Here is an 18,940-nt window from a genome sequence, read left to right as displayed (position 1 = left end):
TTATCTTCACAGGATTGTCACTGTTGACATTTTGCTGTGTTCTTTTTTATGTGTCCATTAGGGTGGGGATCTCTTTGATGCAATTACCTCTTCAACCAAGTACACTGAGAGAGATGGCAGCGCGATGGTGTACAACCTGGCCAACGCCCTCAGGTATCTTCATGGCCTCAGCATTGTGCACAGAGACATCAAGCCAGAGAACCTCTTGGTACGTCATCTCTGCTGTTTTTGTTCCAATTCATACCTCTCTCCCTTTAAAATGACATGATCTCATGCAAACAGTATCATTTCAGAGTCTATACCAATCCTGCAATAAGGGATTGAGAGAATTTAAACGAAGGGACTCAGCATGACTCAAGTTAGTGACCAGTGACCATAAAGCATTAGTGGATTTCTTGAATTGATATGTATTTCTGTATTTATTGTTTATCAGACATTAGAAAACACGTTTCCATTTATGTTTTTTTTTTAAGTTTATTTATTTTGAGAGAGAAAGTGAGAGAAAGAAGGGGACAGAGAGAGAGGAAGACAGAGAATCCCAAGCAGGCTCCACACTGACAGCACAGAACCTGATGTGGGGCTTGAACCCATGAACTGTGAGATCATGACTTGAGCCAAAACCAAGAGTTGGTTGCTTAATGGACTGAGCTACCCAGGCACCCCACATTTACATCTATGTTTTGATTGATGGTACTGACTAAAGAAAGGTGAGAAGGAAAATTATTTTATGAGGTAAAAATTCTGAAGAATAAATCAGAGAATGAGAAGCTTATAGGAGGCGAAAGTAGAATATGACGGTTTGTTTACATGCAGAACAGAACTTTGGGAATAATTTAGTCCATTTATCTCAGCTTTACAGGTACAGAAATTGAGACTCAGATGTTGATTTTTCTTGTTTACAAGTCTTATTTGTCCCACTGTTCTACAGAAGAAAGTCTGTGGCACTTGGAGGGCCCATAATCTGGTCCCAGTTTACCTTTTTAGTCTCTTCTCCTGTTACCGACCCTTCCCCACCCATCTGGCCAGAGTGACACTCACCTTCATGTCATATTTAGCACACCTCCATGGTGGCCTTAATAAACACAGCTTACTAATTGGGCTAATCTTTGTGTCCACATTGTAGAGGAATTTTAGAGAAGCTGATAAGGGACTTCTTCACACATTCCCCCCAGACACAAACAAGACCATTTTTTTCCCTCTATTTCTACCTTTCAGGGCTGAGTATCATCATCGTTACTGCTTAGGTGAGGTTATCTGAGTATTTTATATCATGATAATACAAGCCCAAGTTTTCCTGTCCTTACTCATTAGACTGAACTTTATCAATACCATTACATATCATTGCTTATTTCCATACTGGTCTACATTTGAAATGCTACCTCTCCTTAGCGATGTGGCAAGTGTATTCATCTTACAAGGCACTGAGCAAAAGGCATGTCCTCTTTGACGTCATTCCTGACTCCCTGGACCGAGTCAGTCATGGCCACCTCTAGTTTTGCTCTGCATGCCCTGATGTGGTGAGTTTATCATGTGCTTGTCTGTCTCCTTCTGTAGGTAAGCACCATTAAGGGCAAGGTATGTATCTTAATTATTTTTATGTCGTCAGTGCCTTGGACAGTTTCAAGGAAGCACGCTGTGGTGGATGTGGAGTAAATGGTTGTTGACTAACCATTGACAGTCACTTAGCTAGCTAGCAGTGAGCACTCACTCAAACACAGGTCTTTATAACTTGTCTCATACTTGTACTATACAAATAATTGTGGAAAGGAATATGCATTGATGTTTAGGATTTAAGGCCATCCTAGGGGCTTTCTGCTAATCCAGCGTATCCGTTTTCCCCTTTTGGTAATATCATTTGATGATTTCTGAGTATCCATTTAAAAGTATATGAGCTTTTTCCTTCCTGTCTTCTGCCTTGAGGAATTGTGTTCCATGTCTAGATTTTCCTCTTAGGAAAATAAATATCCCTTCTCTGTAAAACAGGATGTATGATGGACTTCGTTTTACGATCTCTAAGGAGGACTGGGCCTCAGGATAGAAGTGAGAATATGGTGTTCTCCCCTCAAAACAGTCTTCTCACCTGTTACAGGCCCAGGGTCCTCCACCAGGTGACGAAGGTTGGCCAGGGGCTTCACAAGCAACGGTGACAGGGCTTTCTCTGGCAGCGGCCAGACATAAATGCCATGGTATTAATGAGGATGCCTCCTTTATTTCTCCCTTCTGTCCATGGCCCACCTCACGCTGGTGGCTGCATGTACTGATGTTTTCTGAAAATACAGACCTGCAGGTCTCTAGGGACAATCGGTTTCTGTGGCACCAGCCCATTCTGTAGCTTTGAATGTCGAGGCCCTGTGAGGGAGGCAACTGAGGCATTAGTGAACTTGCCTGTAAACCAGGGAATGTGCATTTCCCAGCTCATTGATTCCACTCTCCCCTCCCATGTGTTCTCTCGTTTACTCACAATGTGTATACCATCTCAGAATCTGATACCTTATCCTTTTATCACGCATCAAAGGAAGAGAATATGATGGAGATGGGTGTCTCCAAGATGATGTGTCTCGGAATATAACCAAGAAATTGGAATCAACTTTGTTGTCTAGTCTCACTTGCCCTAGATGAGTCTTTACCCCTCTTCAAGACCTGCACCAGCCCCAGTGTGCTACCCAAAAGGAAAGGGAAGGAGGATATCTGGATGAGGCTAATGTGTGCTCTAAAAGGGTCAGGCTTTGGAAACCTTACCTGCACATATCTAAGTAAAATATGTACCTGCCATTGAAAATTGAACTCGACCACTCTGCAGATTCTAGATTGAGTCAGCAGGTCAGAATTGCCCTAGGATGAGAAAGTGCCATCGAGGCACTAGAAGTAAGTACACAGAGTGACCATCGGCCTCTCCCTACTCTAAAAATGGATTCCGTTTTTAAACAGCAGAGCATTCAGACATCTGATTTGCATCCCCTTCTCTGGTAGCGGTGTCATAATTTAAAACCCTGCCAGCAGAGATGTATGGGTCGGCGTGTCCGGGAGCACTGGGGTGGCCATTAATGCTGTGAGTTACAGCCTGGTGGTGCCCTGTCAGACTTAACTATGAGAGACCAGTGATAAATTCCGCTTTTCCGGGAGTTCTGGGGACCGAGGAGAGAAGAGGGTTGGTTTCTCCTATTTGAAGCCCTTCTAAATCATTATGTTGACATTTTATTTAGAGAACGTGCAGCGTTTACTCCGTATGTGGGATCTACATTCCTCACATTTTTAACTTTTGCATTCTGAGCGCAACTTTTGACAGAGCATCTCTCAGCTTGTGGTGGGGCATTTGAACACCACAGGGCTAGAATTCTCACAGTTGTGATTGCTTAAATTCACTCAGAATCTGCGTAGGGGTGCAGGCTGCAGCCGGGGTTCTGCCAGGCCTACTCTCACTTTCAGACACAGAATCTGTTGCAGGATGGTGTAGTGGGATGGTAATGGTTTTGGTTGGAATCCCCACTTGGTAGCTACTGGTAACTTGAGTTCTCTATGCCTCAGTTTCCTCATCTGAAAAACACGGGTAACAGTTATTTTCCTAATCACCCAGGGGGGTGACTCTGAGGTCCAGTGAGATAATGTGTGGGAAAATATTGGCATCTCTGGAGTTCTGTGAGGATGTCAGTAACTGGGGAGAGAACTAAGCACACTGCCAGAACAGAAGGCCTTTCTCTGGGGTCCCTATGCATTTGTCCACCTCTTTTTTAAAACCATTCTCTGAAAGGAAGGCCATATGTGTTTATATGTCAGTGTCATTCTCTTAAAGCTATGTACAAATGTGTGTCTATATGTGTAGATTTATAGATATTTTTTCCTGCTTTGAAGAGAATCTCCAGCTAATATTTGAAATTTACTCATATTATCTTTCACCTATTTGCCTCTTTGTCAAGTATTGGGGAGAAATGAATCAGATGAAATATTTTTCAGGCTTGTCTGCTCCTTATGACACTTCTCTTTAGATGTTTAGCTGAGGATAGGACGCCAGTTGCCCAGACATAATTCAGTGATTATAAACTGTTCAGTACCTTTCTGTTTATGCTTCTGCATCTGACTCTGAATTCCTTATAGGGGATATGAGAAATGGGGCTTCAGGGACTTCTGAGTGTCTACAGCAACCCTCAAGTACCCATAGGCATTCCTAAATCGCATGTCGAAAGTAAACACTGTTTTTCAAAAAAATGTCCCTAATGAGTGTATTTTAAATTTGCAAAAACAAAATAACAATGACATTAATAAAACTTTTTTTTTTTACTTTCATGATATAGACATTTAAAATTATAATGTTGCTTAGAATGTTCTTATCACTGCAATTACTTAGGGAATTTCTGAAGTCTGGGTTTCAGTAAATGCATCATAAATTCTAACTGTAATTCTCTATATCAGATTGTTCTCGTTAATGTTTACATTAAACATAATGGATGGAAGGTCGTCCTTAGACCCTGGCATGACTGAGAACTTGGTTTCTGTTGCTTTAGGCTAAATCATTAGTAGCTTTGAATATGCCTCTGCTGAGTTGTGGCTGACTCAGAATGATAAATATCCGTGAGCCTCACCATTACTCCCATGAAACTTGAAAGTCATAAAGATGTATGCTGGGGATGTATACTTAGTACATAAATGTGGAAGCAGTTATTAAACACTATGGTGAAAAACATTCTTCTTTCACTGATGAGGGCATCACAGGTAAGGAAGGTATTTGAGTGCCATGCTTTTTAAATGCCTGTACAGATTGGGTATCGCTGACAAGGGGGAGCCCTGACGTGCTTGATGCTTTTTAATGATGTCTATATAAATCACTCCCCCTCATTGAGTATCAGATTAATGGACAATGTTGTTAACATGCTTATCTTGAAAAAACATAATTTTCTAAATTTTTCATCCTTTAGTAAGTAAGCGGCTTGGGTGAGAATCTGGCTCAGTTCATAGTAATATGTGAGGAAAAACAAACTAAATAGGACTAAAATATAAAAATAGAGAAAGACATTACATTAGTAAAGATTAGTTCTCTGCAGTTGCTCTTCTCTGAAATTCACTGTTTTCAGAATGGACATCCAAGAGATGAATAGGTTAAAGATTACATAGTTAAATCTAAAAACCATCTACTTAGAATGTGACTCTCAGACTTTTATCCCCAAAGGAGAATTTGCTTATGTATAAAATTTCCTGATTATAGAACCAACACATGTTCATTGTAAATGTTTTAGAAACCAGTGAAAAGTATAAAGAACAAAGCTGAAGTAATCTTTGGTGTTACCACCTAGAAATAAACTGAACATTTGGGTGTGTTGTACTGAATATATAATTTTGAATGTTCTTTTTATGTAATATAGTGAATATTTTCCATAGGATTAGTACTTATTTGAAATGTGCTTATTAGTGACTGTATAGTATTTTATCATAGGAATGTTCCATGATTTATGAAGTCATTGTCCTGTTAGCCATTTATGTTCCTTCCAGTTTTTAAAAACATAGATAAATTCTGAGATTAGTGGCTTTGTGTGTAACCTTTGGGTTCATCTGTATTCCCTTAGGGTTGGTTCTTAGAAGTAGATTTACTGGATCAAGGCTTATAAATAATTTAAAGAAATTTACATGTTGCTGAAATGTTTTCTAAGAAGATTGCTTCCGTTTAAGCAAAAAGCACGCACGTCTTCACCAGCATTGTTAAACTGTTTCCAGTATAATTAGTTGATTTCATCAGCCAGTCCTTCCAGGAAAAGGAAGGAACCTTCACTGAGCCCTGCTCTGAGCTTGGTCTCTTGACACCACCCCTGTGAGTTAGGGACTAGTCTCATCCCACTTCACAGGTGAAGAACATGCACAGGGTGGTTTTTGTAGGTCACTCAACCAGAAAATGGCAGAGGTTATTCAGGCTCAGGCTGTTTGATCCCAAAGTTTACTTTCTTTCCAAACTTCCAAAGTTTTTCATTATGTGATATTTATATTCATCATTGACTGTTCAGAGAACAAGTCTTGATTTTATTTTCTAAACACGACTGAGATTAAAGTCATGGTGCAGGTAATAGACTCTCCCACCCTCCACCTTCCCAGGAGGAGTGTGGAGGACACAGTCCAGGAGGGTTAACTCCAGGACAGTTAATAAACACCATTTCGGAGTCTCTCAAATACTTCACACTCAGTGAGGATGTAGTCAAGTTCCGTTTCCTGCTGTCTAGGCCACACTGGGTAAGCAGCTACCTACACCCCTAACTGCCGTGGCAGCATGCACACATATGCATTATACTCCTAGATAAGGAACTTTTTAAAAAAGTTATTTATTTATTTTGACAGAGAGAGAGAGAGAAAGAATCCCAAGCAAGCTCCGTACTGTCTGCACAGAGCCCAACACAGGGCTCAAAATCACGAACCATGAGATCATGCCCTGAGCTGAAGTTGGACACTTAACCAACTGAGCCACCCAGATGCCCCAAGATAAGGAACTTTTTACAAAGTTGGAAAATACTGTCTTCTGTATTTCACACAATCATGCAAAATCTCTAAAGAAAACTTAGAGCTTTAGAGCATCAGAAGTAAACAACGGTATTATTATCAACAAGGAGAGATTTTTTTTAAATCTATTAATCAATGTTGTTTCTATCTAGTTCCAAGGGCCCCTTTGGAATCATTGAGAAAAGAAACTACTTCTGATTATTGGCTGGTTTCTGTTCCAGGTGTGTGAATATCCTGATGGAACCAAGTCCTTGAAGCTGGGAGACTTTGGTCTGGCCACTGTGGTGGAAGGCCCTTTATACACAGTCTGTGGCACACCAACTTATGTGGCACCAGAAATAATTGCTGAAACCGGGTAAGACTCCTGGTGGCTTTGGTTAGTACTTGAACTTTGGTGGAAAAAGGTATGTTTTGCTGCTCGGGCTGCTGTGTATTCACACTCCTCCTGGGAAGGTGGAGGGTGGGAGAGTCTATTACCTGCACCATGACTTTAATCTCAGGAACTGAGGTGTGTGCTTCTGTGTCCAGGAGCTCTAGGCCTGGACTTTTGTCCCAGGGCCAGTCTTGGAAATATGGCAACAGTTCCCAATATTGTGGTTAGCTCCGGAGAAGAGTAGATGTCCCTGTCCAAAGGGCAGTTAATTCCTTTGTGTGAAATGAGTGGTTTGACACTGAGGAAGCCCTTCGTCATAACAAACAAAGGCAACTACTCCAGTAATTTGGAGGGTTCCTGGGAGTAATATCATTATTTCTTCCCTCCACCCACTTTGTTTTCTCAGCTATGGCCTGAAAGTGGATATTTGGGCGGCAGGCGTGATCACATACATACTTCTCTGTGGATTCCCTCCATTCCGAAGGTCAGTGGCTCTTTGAGTAACAATATCTGAATTGTAAACTCTCCCTTTGGTCAGGAAGCAGGCATTCTCATCCTGGCAATCAGGACCAGAATCTGGTCAATAAAAATGTCAGTTAAGGAGTGCCTGGGTGGCTCAGTTGGTCGGGCAGCCGACTTCAGCTCAGGTCATGAACTTAAAAAAAAAAAAAAAAAAAAAAAAAATTAAAAAAAAATGTCAGTTAAAAATTATATAAACATACCTTTTACTTTTTTTCTTAATTTACAACCTATTAATGGATATTCCTTGACCACACTTCTGATGTGAGGTCAAGGCCTTTGTTTGGTATATGGTCCTCTGAATTTCTTGTCACTCTTCTGTAAAACACACCAAATCATCCAATGTGTACAATATCCATTCTCAATCTTTTTCAAGTGGAGTGAGATTTAAAGATCTTTATGAAGCAGTCTGATCCTTCTAGGTAAACAAACCTTTTCCCGTTTTTTTTTTGTTCCAATTTTTTTAATGTTTATTTTTGAGAGCGAGCGAGCAAGCAGAAGTCGGGAGGGGCAGAGAGAGAGGAAGACAGAATCTGAAGCTGACTCCAGGCTCTGCGCTGTCAGCACAGAGCCCAACACGGGGCTTGAACACATGAACTGTGAGATCATGACCTCAGCCGAAGTTGGACACTTAACTGACTGAGCCACTGACGCACCTCCTTTTCCAGTTCTTAATAGTCATTTCTCCTATTTAATTTGACAGCAGGGTTTTTTTTTTTTTAACAACTCACCTTCCAAAGCTTTCAACCTAGTTCTCATAGAAACCGTGAACTCTTTCTTTTTAAATTAATTCTATCTGTTCACATAATATTTCACATAATATTTAATGAAATTTAAATTCTATATGTTCACATAATATTACAAATACTTTCAGCATAACTAGGCCTGGGAACAAATAGAGACTGATTCTTGGTAATCACGTATCTCACCTGGGGTGGTGGGGGGGGCAGAGGTGGCCACACACAGGTGTCAGAATGTGTGACAGCGGGCATAGAGCATACCCAGTACCCCAGTACTGTGAACATGAGAAAGTGCAGGGCTTTGGCCACAGGGCCTCTTTTGATCTGTCCCATCTCCCTCTTTGGAGCAAATGAATGACTTGGGAATAGAAGTTCATCTAATGATGCAACTTGGATTTTCTTATGTATCTTCTTGAGCTCTCTTTTCACTTTAATCTCTGTTATTGTTCATTTTACAACTACTGTTGAGTAGCTACTGTGTGCCAGGCACTATTCTAGGTGTCAGGGATCAAATGTAAAGCATATTCTCTGATGTCTTATTTATGGTGTTGTACTTCATCAGTAAGTTCAATACATTTAATTTGCTGCCTCTCCCCCAACATTTTATTATAAAGCTTTCAAACCTACAAAAAAGTTGAAAGATATATCTTTTTTAAATGATAATTTTCAATTGATTTGAACAAGTTTTCTTTTTACTGACATTACAGTAAACATAAGAGTGACACAGAGATGTCAGTTTCTACTTTTGAGAGCCTTATGGTGTAAAGACACCCATCACCAGAATATTGATCAAGAAGAATAAATTGAGTATGAGGGTATGCTTATTTCAGGGCTGGAAATCACAAAGGTTAAGTGAAAGGTAGAGCATTTGAGTGGGACCTTGTCCTTGTGGCTAGGATTGGGTTTCTGCAGTGGGAAGCTCTTGCCATCTGGCCGTTAAATCATGGTCTTCCTTCAAAGCCATTGCTTAGGTGGGTTACACAGACTATAGGATTACTGCACTATTGGCCAGCTTTTGCTGAACAGTTAACTACTCCAAAGGTTAGAGCTGTCAGTTCTTTGGATTTATTGGGCAGTTCTTCTGATCTGGGCTGGCTAATTGGGACTTGATGGTTTAGTGTGGCATCACTCACACGCCTGGTAGTTCGCTCAGGGTCAGCTGGGACAACAGATAAGACTTGGTCAAGTGCCTTTCAGCATTCAATGGGCTAACCTTGGTTTCACATGATGGTGGATACAGGATCCCCAAAAGCAGCCAGAGAGGGCAAGTTCCTTTGCTCAACCACTTTCCAAGTGTCCACTTGACACATATTTGCTGATTGATGTCCCATTGACCAAATGAAGTCAAATAGAGTAAATGTGAGAGAAGATTAAGCAGGTATGTACATGGAGTGGAATAATTTGTGGTCATTTTTACGGTTCCATTGTGTTCTGGCTGGTTTTAGTGATGATTTGTTTGGGGAACTAGTTAAGTGAAGGGGGTAGTTTTGTTGCCAAGTGATCATGGGGCCTGTTATAGCAGAGTTTCCATCCTTGGTTAACCCAAGTTGAGATCAGTTGGAAAGGGGTTATCAGGGATCAGGTTAGAGGAATGTGTGCTCACAACTCCCTCTAGTGTTTCCACATGCCAGTGCAGTCTGTGGGTTTGTTATTTGATTTTGCTTTTTGCTTTTAACCAAAAGCGAGACTGAGACTCAGATTGAACAGTATGTATCTATTGTGACTTGTTTCTCACTGCATGGCAGCTTCTTTGTGGGAACTGGAGGTAAGTATGTGGCTAATTAAAAGCAATAAAGCTACCTTTTGAAAGCTGTTGACTTATATGTTATATTCAGAAGCTGGTCCTACAACCACAGTATTAGTTATTGCCTAAGCAAGTCTGATCTTGGGGCCACTGACAAAACGTAATATTTGCATGATAATTTTGTTTTTCTGAAACATGCACTTATACCTCCCATAAGCTAAATGTTTAAACATCATTTTGTGAAGTAGCTTACAACATTTTCAAGTTACCTCATCAGATAACTGTTTAACAACTTGGCATTAAAAAGAAGGAATGTGCTCAAACTCCTGTTGTTTTCCAGGTTTTTCTTAATGTACATTTTTAAACTTACAGCACCTTGATCCATGAGCTGTATTGTTTTAAGATTTTAAAGTGCCCTGAAAATCTCAGCCCAATTGTGGAAGTATAAATGTGTAAGTAAGTCCAGTGTAGATTTAATCAGAGTGGCTTTTACTACGTGACTACTTAGAAGGATAAATTAGCTTTCTGTTCTTCTACTGAGGGAAGCTTGAAATGCTCAAAGTGCTTGCAGTTCACAGCATGGATCCTTTAGGTGACTTCTTATTGCTGGGACCCCCTAGGCTTTTGTTTGTTGACTCAGACTATTTTGCCAAGAACCTAAATAACTTGCTGCAGTTACACTTCCAACTTTTTAGCTGTTTATGAACAAAATAAAAGTCCTGTATATTAACAAAATATAAGCTATTTGCTATTCCAGGAAAAAAAAAGAAGATGAGTAATAGAGAGGGGTGGCTAAAAGCAACGGTTCTGGAAATGGGTGATTTTTAACATCTTTTTCTAACATTTTCTCCTGGAGAGTTTAGCTGAGTTCAGTCAGTAGGGAAATAACAGTGAAAAAGAAAACATCAGACAACCTAGAAAGAGTTTGTGCAGGCTCATAGAAAAACACTTTCCAGGAGGGCAGTGGGAATCGCTTGCCTTACCTGGTTGTCTGGCCTGACTTTTGCTACTCATTCGATGTGCCTCTTGACCCAGACTTCATGAACTGGCATATGTCAATTCAGCTGGGCTTGTTGAGATGTCCTGAGTATTCACAAAAGCCCACAGACTCTGCAGGCCTACCTTGGAGATGTTGCGAGAGTGGTTCCAGACCACCGCAATAAAGCAAATACCACAGTAAAAGCAAGTCCAATGAATTTTTTGGTTTCCCAGTACAAATAAAGGTTATGTTCACACTGTACTGTAGTCTGTTAAGCGTGCAGCAACATTATGTCTAAAAAAACAATGTGCGTACGTTAATTAAGAAATGCTTTACTTAAAAAAAAAAAAAAAAAGTAGAGGTCCCTGGCTGGCTCAGTTAGTGGGGCATGGGACTCTTGATCTCAGGGGTGTGAGTTCGAGCCCCAGGCTGGGCATGGAGCCTACTTAAAAATAATAATTAATAATAATAACAGTAAAATAAAAAGTACTTTATTGCTAAAAAATGCTAACCGTCATTTGAGCTTTAGTGAGTTGTAATCAAGGATCACAAATCACCATAACTAACAGATTAGTGATGAAACAGTTTGAAATATTGCGAGAATTACCAAAATGTAACAGATGCAAAGTGAGCAGATGCTGTTGGAAAATGGTACTGATGGACATGCTCCCTGCAGCATTGCCACAAACCTTCACCTTGTAAAAAAAGAGTACAATTATCTGCAAAGTACAGTAAAGGGAAGCAGAAATAAAACGAAGTTTGCCTGTCCTCTTTTTCATTAAAGGTGTAGGGTAGTCACATTACACAGCCCCAGAATTTGTCCCTAGGCACTGCCCCAAATGACCTGTTTCTGTGGACACCACACTTGCTCACTGTGGGAGAGCAGTTAGCATGACTAGGCTTACGTCTAGAAGGCCGGGTGGGGTCTCATGTGAGTTTGCACAGCAGGCTGCAGGGGCCCTGTTGGCAACTCCAAGGCAGATGGTGCACACTGAGACTGGACTTCCACTCCTGGATTTTCATCTTGACTCCAGCGGCTTACCCTGAGGTTTCCACTAGGGCTTTGTAATGAGTGGCCTAGAAGGCTAATGATTTTGTTTTCGCTCAGCCGTTGATGCACCCACCAAGTAAGGGGGAGGTGGGGCTCTGTGGCTGTGGCTCTGTGTTCCAGGAGACGGTGACATCCAGCTTCCTGAATGTTTCCCAGCAGTGTTTTTACGTTTCTGTGTACCTTGCCTCAAAAGTCAAGGCATTATGTTTCAGTAGGCACCAGCTGTATGTGCAGGAGCACCTCTGAGGGTAGCACAGTTAGGTACGGGCTGAGGAAGGATGCCCACCCTGGGAGGGCAGCAACATCACTTCACCTCAGTCTGTGTGGTTCTAGTCACTCTTCTTGGATGGGCTCTTTTTTTTTTTTTTTTTTTTTTTTTTTTGCAGATTGAGCTTAAGTGAAAGTCAAGTTCCAATGGGGAGCTAATTATGTCATGAATATTTTATCCAGATTCTGGACTCCTTATGACTCTTTCATATCTTGGCTTGTTTCACTGCTCTTGGCTCTTTTATTGGAAAAGTAGAAAGAGGAAGGGCAAGGAGAGCTGACTCAGGTTTGTTACTTTTCCACTCTGATCGCCATGAGAGATTAAGTGAGGGCAGATGCCGAGATTGTTTTTTTCTGAAATGAGGATTTACGTCATTTGTGGATTCCATATTTTTCTTGAGTCCTTTTTTTCTTTGGCAGAATATATACATTACCTTTTAACCATTTTTAAATTTACAATTTTTTTTTAACACTTACTTATTTTTGAGGGACAGAAACAGTGCAAGTGGGGAGAAGGGCAGAGGGAGACACAGAATCTGAAGCAGGCTCCAGGCTCTGAGCTGCCTGGGCAGGGCCCAATATGGGGGCTTGAACTCACTAACTGTGAGATCATGACCTAAGCCAAAATCGGAAGCTTAACGGACTGAGCCACCCAGGTGCCCCTAAATGTACAGTTTTAATGGCATGAAGTACATTCATAGTATTGTGCAGCCATCACCACCGTCCGTCTCCAGAATTACTGCCTTTTCTCAAGCTGAAACAAGTTTCTTGAACCTTGTGTCCTCACTTTCCCTGATACCCAGGCCTATGGATATGTTCTTTAGCTCATCATCTAAAAGGAAAAAAATGTGTCATAACAAATACAATTGAGATATGAAATGCCCAAGCCAAGAGACTGGACTCCTCACCCCATTCTTCCTGTGAGCATTTTGTTGAAAACTGTATGGTAACTTTGATTTTTCTTCTATTTCTTTGTCACTGACTTAGTGAGAACAATCTCCAGGAAGATCTCTTTGACCAGATCTTGGCTGGGAAGCTGGAGTTTCCAGCCCCCTACTGGGATAACATCACAGACTCAGCAAAGGTACCCATCTGGGTTTGTTTCCATGGGTTACGTTGTGTCAAGGGGCCCTCGTCTGCCGTGTGAGGCTGTTGCAGCTCTTGGAATCGAGCTCCAGGTCTGGCTTGACTTTTAATGTGTTTCTTCTTTAAGTTCATCCCACAGTATAGTCTCTGGAACTCGTAGGCACATTCTGAAGCTGGACTGGCTGTCTTCCCAATTTGCCCCTGCCACCCTCCTGCGTTCCTCTAAGCCCTAAACATGCGTTCTTTCATTTATTTAAGAAATATGTATTGGACACCCATCAGAATGTGGGAATGAGACATACTGACTTGCCAAAAGGAACAATACTGCAGTTTTTACACTGCGGAATGATGATAATAACCAGAACTCTTAGGAGAGAACATCTTGGTTTAATGTAGACCCAGGAGAGACCTTCTCTTCTCTTACACTGGTGCTGCCCTGAGGCAGCCGTGTCTGTGTGATTGCCTGGTAGGGCAGTAGGAATGTAGGTGATAATAGCTTCTAAGGTGAAATGGCTGAGCAGCTGTGTTGGCTGGTTCTTTGAAGTACTTAGTGCAAGCTCAGATATCTGTGTTTACGCTGGAAGTCCCCCACCTCGCCTCCTCTATACTCTTCTTTATTTCGTTCCAGGAATTAATCAGTCAAATGCTTCAGGTAAACGTTGAAGCTCGGTGTACCGCGGGAGAAATCCTGAGCCACCCCTGGGTGTCAGTAAGTACCCACGTTCTCGGGGAAGGAACATCTGTAAGTTCCGTGACCACCAGCCTGCTTCTTCACCGTGGCTTTTGCACATGCAGAGCTCTGCATCCAAGTTCCATGGCAGATGAAATGTCTGTTTTCTCTCATGAGCAAGTAGCATGAAGGTAGCTCTCTGGGAGAAGGCACTTGGCATGAGGATCTCAGAGTATTTGATCCTGCTCTGTGAGTGACCTGGGCAAGTCACTGTCCCTTTCTGGGCCTCACTTTCCTCATCTACAAAATGAAAGGATTGGTTGGGATGCGCTCTCAGGAGCCTTTCAGCTTTTGCCTTCTATACTTACAGGATTTGAGAGTTTTCAGGATTTGCCCAGAGATGAGCATGTTTCAGAAGCTGATCCCCATGTCTTTATGGCACATGGTCGTAGGAGATCTCCTGCTGAGAGTAAGGAGGCTGAGACATAGTCCCTTCTGGAGCCTAGTAGAGGGGGTGTGACGTTGACCAGAGTTCGTCTGGGCTTGGTGGTACCTCTGGGTTTAGGGTAAATGTGATCCATTAAGTGGTGCTGGTGGGAGAGTTTGCATTTACCTTATTCCCAAAGACTCCATGAGAGTGAGGTTAATGTACTTAGCCATGGGCTTTTGCCTACTTGTGGGGGAGTGGTGGCTCCCTGCACCCCTCCACTATCTCTGCAGGGTCCCACACATCCTGACATGAGGGTTCAGCCTCTCTGGATCCTGCCAAGTGACTTAGGTCTTGGACCAAGTAGCTGAGATGCCACATTTCTTTATGAGCGATAAAGACTAACAACTAAGTGAATTCTTGATCAAAATAATAAACTCTTCATTAATTTTGGTGTTTCCATGGGAGGGATCTGTACTAAACTCTGTGGGATTTGTGCTTGGGGACAGAGTCTTAGAAGCCTGAAGAGTGTCTTCCTTCGTGTTCTCAGAGACTGGTGCTCTCTACTTGGCCTGATTGAGGCTTAAGGAGCAAAGGGAATGGCTTGGGGTCTTCCTGAGGACATAGGACTGCTAAACGGCAGGAATTGTTCCCCTAACCTTGTGGTGAAAATCAGTCCTGTTAGGAAGAGATGGTGGGGTGAGGGTGACTATTCAGGAAAAGCCAACGTAGACCTGAGAATCTGAAACCATTGTATTTGATTCTTTTCTGTAGGATGATGCCTCCCAGGAGAATAATATGCAAGCTGAAGTAACAGGTAAACTCAAACAGCACTTTAATAATGCGCTCCCCAAACAGAACAGCACCACCACCGGGGTCTCGGTTATCATGGTAAGTGGAAGGCACTCTGTTCTGCCCTTGGAAAGCTGAAGTGTCGGGCCTGACTGCTCGGTGGACTTTGAGTCTTTAGAAGTGAATAGCCGAGGTTCCCTCACATGGAAGTCCGCACCTTCCATGTTCCTCTTTGCTTTTCAAGATTGGCTTGGCACGTGGAGTGCACCCATCTGGCCGACTCCCAGGCCTTGAGTTCTGGGGTAGGGGGCTGTGCAGGTACCAGCAAGGCCAGCCTGATGGGTCCCGGCACCAAGGAGCTCCTTCTCCCGGGCTCGGTGCCCTCCCTGGCAGCTGCTTCTGCTCTCCTCTCTGTTTCTCATCTGGAGAGGGCCTCCCAAGCCTGGCTGGGATTTACAGCCTAAGGAAGGAACTCCCTGCCTATTCAAGGCTTCACAAACACACTGTGTGAGGTATGAATTATTCTTTGAGACCAGGGGTAAGAAACCGCTAAAGTTAAACAAATTCCTTTAAAAAATTAGTGTTTTGTGGCTTTTAAAAGTACAGAACAATGTAAAAAATATATATTTGTGTTTTTGTTTTCAGGGTTAGAAAGATTTTGAGATGTCAGTAACAATGATCCCCATAATTTTTTTTAGGTCTTCCTTCTTTCAAAATGATTGTAAGGGAATTTATCTAAATGCATAAACACAACAAATAAACAGTGGCATTACAGTAAGGAAAGAAACGTTAAGGTAAATTTAGCAAAAGAGAAAATAAAGGCAGAAAGAATAAAATTGAACTAGAAGTGCGGTTAGCTCACTCAACACTGGCTGTCCTGGCCTGAGTCCCTGCTGAAGTCGGGCCTGAAGCCCAGCAGTGAGTATGTCCCCTCCTGTTGTGGCACCAACACTGGGGGCCATGACCTCTGTTCTGCCCATACCGCTCACACGATCTGGGAGCAGGTGAGGGGTTGCCTTCTCCAGGACCTGGGGTGGCTTTGGAATCAGACTTTCTAAGGGGACAGGTGCCTGAGTTGTTAGTGGCTTGGCCACCCCTGACAGCCCCCTGGGAACCTGACAGCCAGTGATGGGCTGTCTCTACATTTCCAGCTTTCTTATCTCAGGACAAGCATTTCACCCTCTGGCAAGGTTCAACTTGTTTTCTACCCAACTAGAAGGAAAGCGGTTGCTTACTCTCTGGCACATTGTAGTCTAGGAACCTTTACTCAAGAAGATTCTGGGTCCATATAGAAGCTGGAAGGAAACCCTTCCCCGCCCCCCACCCCCACCCCCACCACGGAGAATACAGAACACTGTGGTATGTTTTGTTGGGTATCCACCACCTTAGCCCCACTAATGGTCTGCCATTCCCCTTTCTCCCCCTGGAGTGGCTGCATTTACCTGGAAGCCCTCTGTATGTCCTCGGAACTCCTTTACTCCTTCCCTGCTAGAAAGCGTGCTCTCACACTGCTTCCCTCCCCCAGACAAGGCCTGAGCTTGCAGACTCGGTCTTTTGACATGTTGCAGGACATTGGGGTGCTCTGTGCCAAAGTAATGAGAAGGCCTCTTGAGTTGTGGTTTTCCTAACATTTTAGCAGCGTTCTGCTGAAAGCCCGGGAAAGTCAGAGTTGTCACAGAGTTACAGCTTAAACACTTTGAAAAGAACCATCTTGGGGCGCCTGGGTGGCGCAGTCGGTTAAGCGTCCGACTTCAGCCAGGTCACGATCTCGCGGTCCGTGAGTTCGAGCCCCGCGTCAGGCTCTGGGCTGATGGCTCAGAGCCTGGAGCCTGTTTCCGATTCTGTGTCTCCCTCTCTCTCTGCCCCTCCCCCGTTCATGCTCTGTCACTCTCTGTCCCAAAAATAAATAAACGTTGAAAAAAAAAAAATTTAAAAAAAAAAAAAAAAAAAAAAAAAAAGAAAAGAACCATCTTGATTGACTCAACAGCATGAGAACATTTTTAAGCGATTCACCTACAAGAGCAGGCACTGATGGATGGGACGGATGGCAAATTACAGACTGGTCGCATGGACACCATAAGGCTTCTGCAAAATGTAGAGGAAATAAAACATAGAAAATTGGCACACTTGACACATAATGAAGAATCTTAAGAGTGTTTTTTAGGATCAAAATTTAATAGCTAGGTTAGTTAAGCTTCAGAGTCTCCTAGAAGAAGGACCTTTAATGGGACTGTGCCCAGGGCTTAGGAGAGTTCTGCCATCATTGCCTGGGTCACCTGTGGACTCAGCGCCCACACAGGAATCATGGGCCGACGCCTGTGGCCTGCTAAAGCTCTGGAATGACCCAGCCCTTTACCTTATGGCCCAGTATAGGCTCTGTTCTGGATAATGACATTTAGAGCCTCTCAGACAGAAGCTGTATCTTCCGGCTTACAAATGATAGTTTCCCATTTGCTATGAAGGAGATCAGTAGTCAAATTTCAAGCCCCTTAGCTTTAACTGGATGGTTGTATGAGTGAACAACCTTTATTATATCTGTAATCCCAGTGGTGGTTGTGCAAGTGGTGTTTTTATGTGTGTGTTCAGTTGATTTTGAGCATGTTGGCAGGGTCCCGTCTAACCTCATGTTCCCTACACAACTCTGCAGGTTGTTAGGTCTGAGGAGCTGCTGAGTGGCATTATCACATTCAGTACCTACAGGAGAAATCAGTAAAGCTTGTCTCTGGAGGTACCAATTCTCAATGGCCAAAAAGCTGGCCTGTGAATTCGGGGCTTGTTCCCCAAAGCAGTGGCAAGAAGGCCTCCATGGGGATGCCATGCTAATCCTCACCCAACTGAGGACCTGGCCTGGGGCATGGTTGTGTGGGGGCAGCTGGTGGTGCTTCTGTGTTGTCATCCTCATCACCGCTACTATGTGTCTGTGTGTCCTGCCCTTGGGAACAGTTTTAAGTGTTTTTTTATATTAAGAGCAATTAACCACAAATGACTCTCCCTGGTATTCATACGTTCTCATAAGTAGAGTATGTGAGGGTAACCTCGTTCCCTGCAGATACAAAGAGAAGTGGAAATAATAGTGTATCAGTGCTCTAAGGTCGAATCATCAGATAACTGTCCTGTGACCCATACAACCTTACTGTCTGTTGTCGCTCCTGGCATTCTCTCCGCCTTGGCCCCCCACCCCAAAGTCAGTGCCTGAGGCTCCCATGAGAAAATTATAGGATAGGAATGAAAATAACAGCAAAAGAAAGTAAAGTTGATGCTATTGTCTGCATTTTATTTGACAGTTTGATTTGACAGTTTGAGAGACACTTCAGAGTTTCACTCTTAACCCAGTTGAGACTATGGGGGATCCTGAAGCAGAATTCTGGTATTCAAACATGCTGTGCTTAATCAGAGCAACTTCTAATTTGCAGCCCGTCTTAAATCTGCATGCTTGTCTCAGACTTTCTGACACCAGCGTCCAGCTCTTAGCTTCTTATCGGTGCGGGTCTCCTGTACGTACTGACATCCTTCTCAGCCAGCAAAGCGTACCCTTGGAAAACTTTATCTTAAAACTTTACAGCTTGCCCCACTGCCTGTCATCCCAGATCAAGAGCTGGCGAGTGCATAGCAGGAGGACGCCAGCAGCTCTCCTGCTCAATGCTGTTTTTCACTTGGTGAAAAAGCAACTTTTTGTGAACAACAGCAAAGGACAAGTAACTCTGTGAAGGCTTTTGTTCTCTTTCTCCAGCTACGTGTCCAAAGATACATTTTTTATCAGTAAGACAGGTGTGGAGCCTTTGGGATAAGAGAAGAGATTTATATTGGATTAGGCTTTG

The 18,940-nt window shown here is 42.9% G+C and overlaps 1 protein-coding gene across 7 annotated transcripts in view; it reads left to right on the top strand.

Moving 5' to 3' along the window:
* DCLK2 (doublecortin like kinase 2) overlaps nucleotides 1–18,940 on the top strand; it is a 152,910-nt gene that overhangs the window by 130,734 nt on the left and 3,236 nt on the right. For 4 of the 7 annotated variants that reach the window (XM_030312943.1, XM_030312942.1, XM_030312941.1 and 1 more), the window contains 6 exons: nucleotides 62–208; nucleotides 6,696–6,829; nucleotides 7,254–7,331; nucleotides 13,135–13,231; nucleotides 13,862–13,942; nucleotides 15,105–15,221. In XM_030312943.1, the coding sequence (XP_030168803.1) occupies nucleotides 62–208; nucleotides 6,696–6,829; nucleotides 7,254–7,331; nucleotides 13,135–13,231; nucleotides 13,862–13,942; nucleotides 15,105–15,221 (654 nt within the window). Of the gene's footprint in view, nucleotides 1–61; nucleotides 209–6,695; nucleotides 6,830–7,253; nucleotides 7,332–13,134; nucleotides 13,232–13,861; nucleotides 13,943–15,104; nucleotides 15,222–18,406; nucleotides 18,490–18,940 lie in introns of all 7 variants that reach the window. The other 3 variants (XR_003968304.1, XR_003968303.1, XM_030312944.1) reach the window with 2 other exon arrangements.

The sequence above is a fragment of the Lynx canadensis genome, chromosome B1 (genome assembly GCF_007474595.2).
Source record: "Lynx canadensis isolate LIC74 chromosome B1, mLynCan4.pri.v2, whole genome shotgun sequence".
Lineage (NCBI taxonomy): Eukaryota > Metazoa > Chordata > Mammalia > Carnivora > Felidae > Lynx > Lynx canadensis.
The sequence above is the reverse complement of the archived record's forward strand: the minus strand, read 5'-3'. Positions and strand labels throughout refer to the sequence as shown.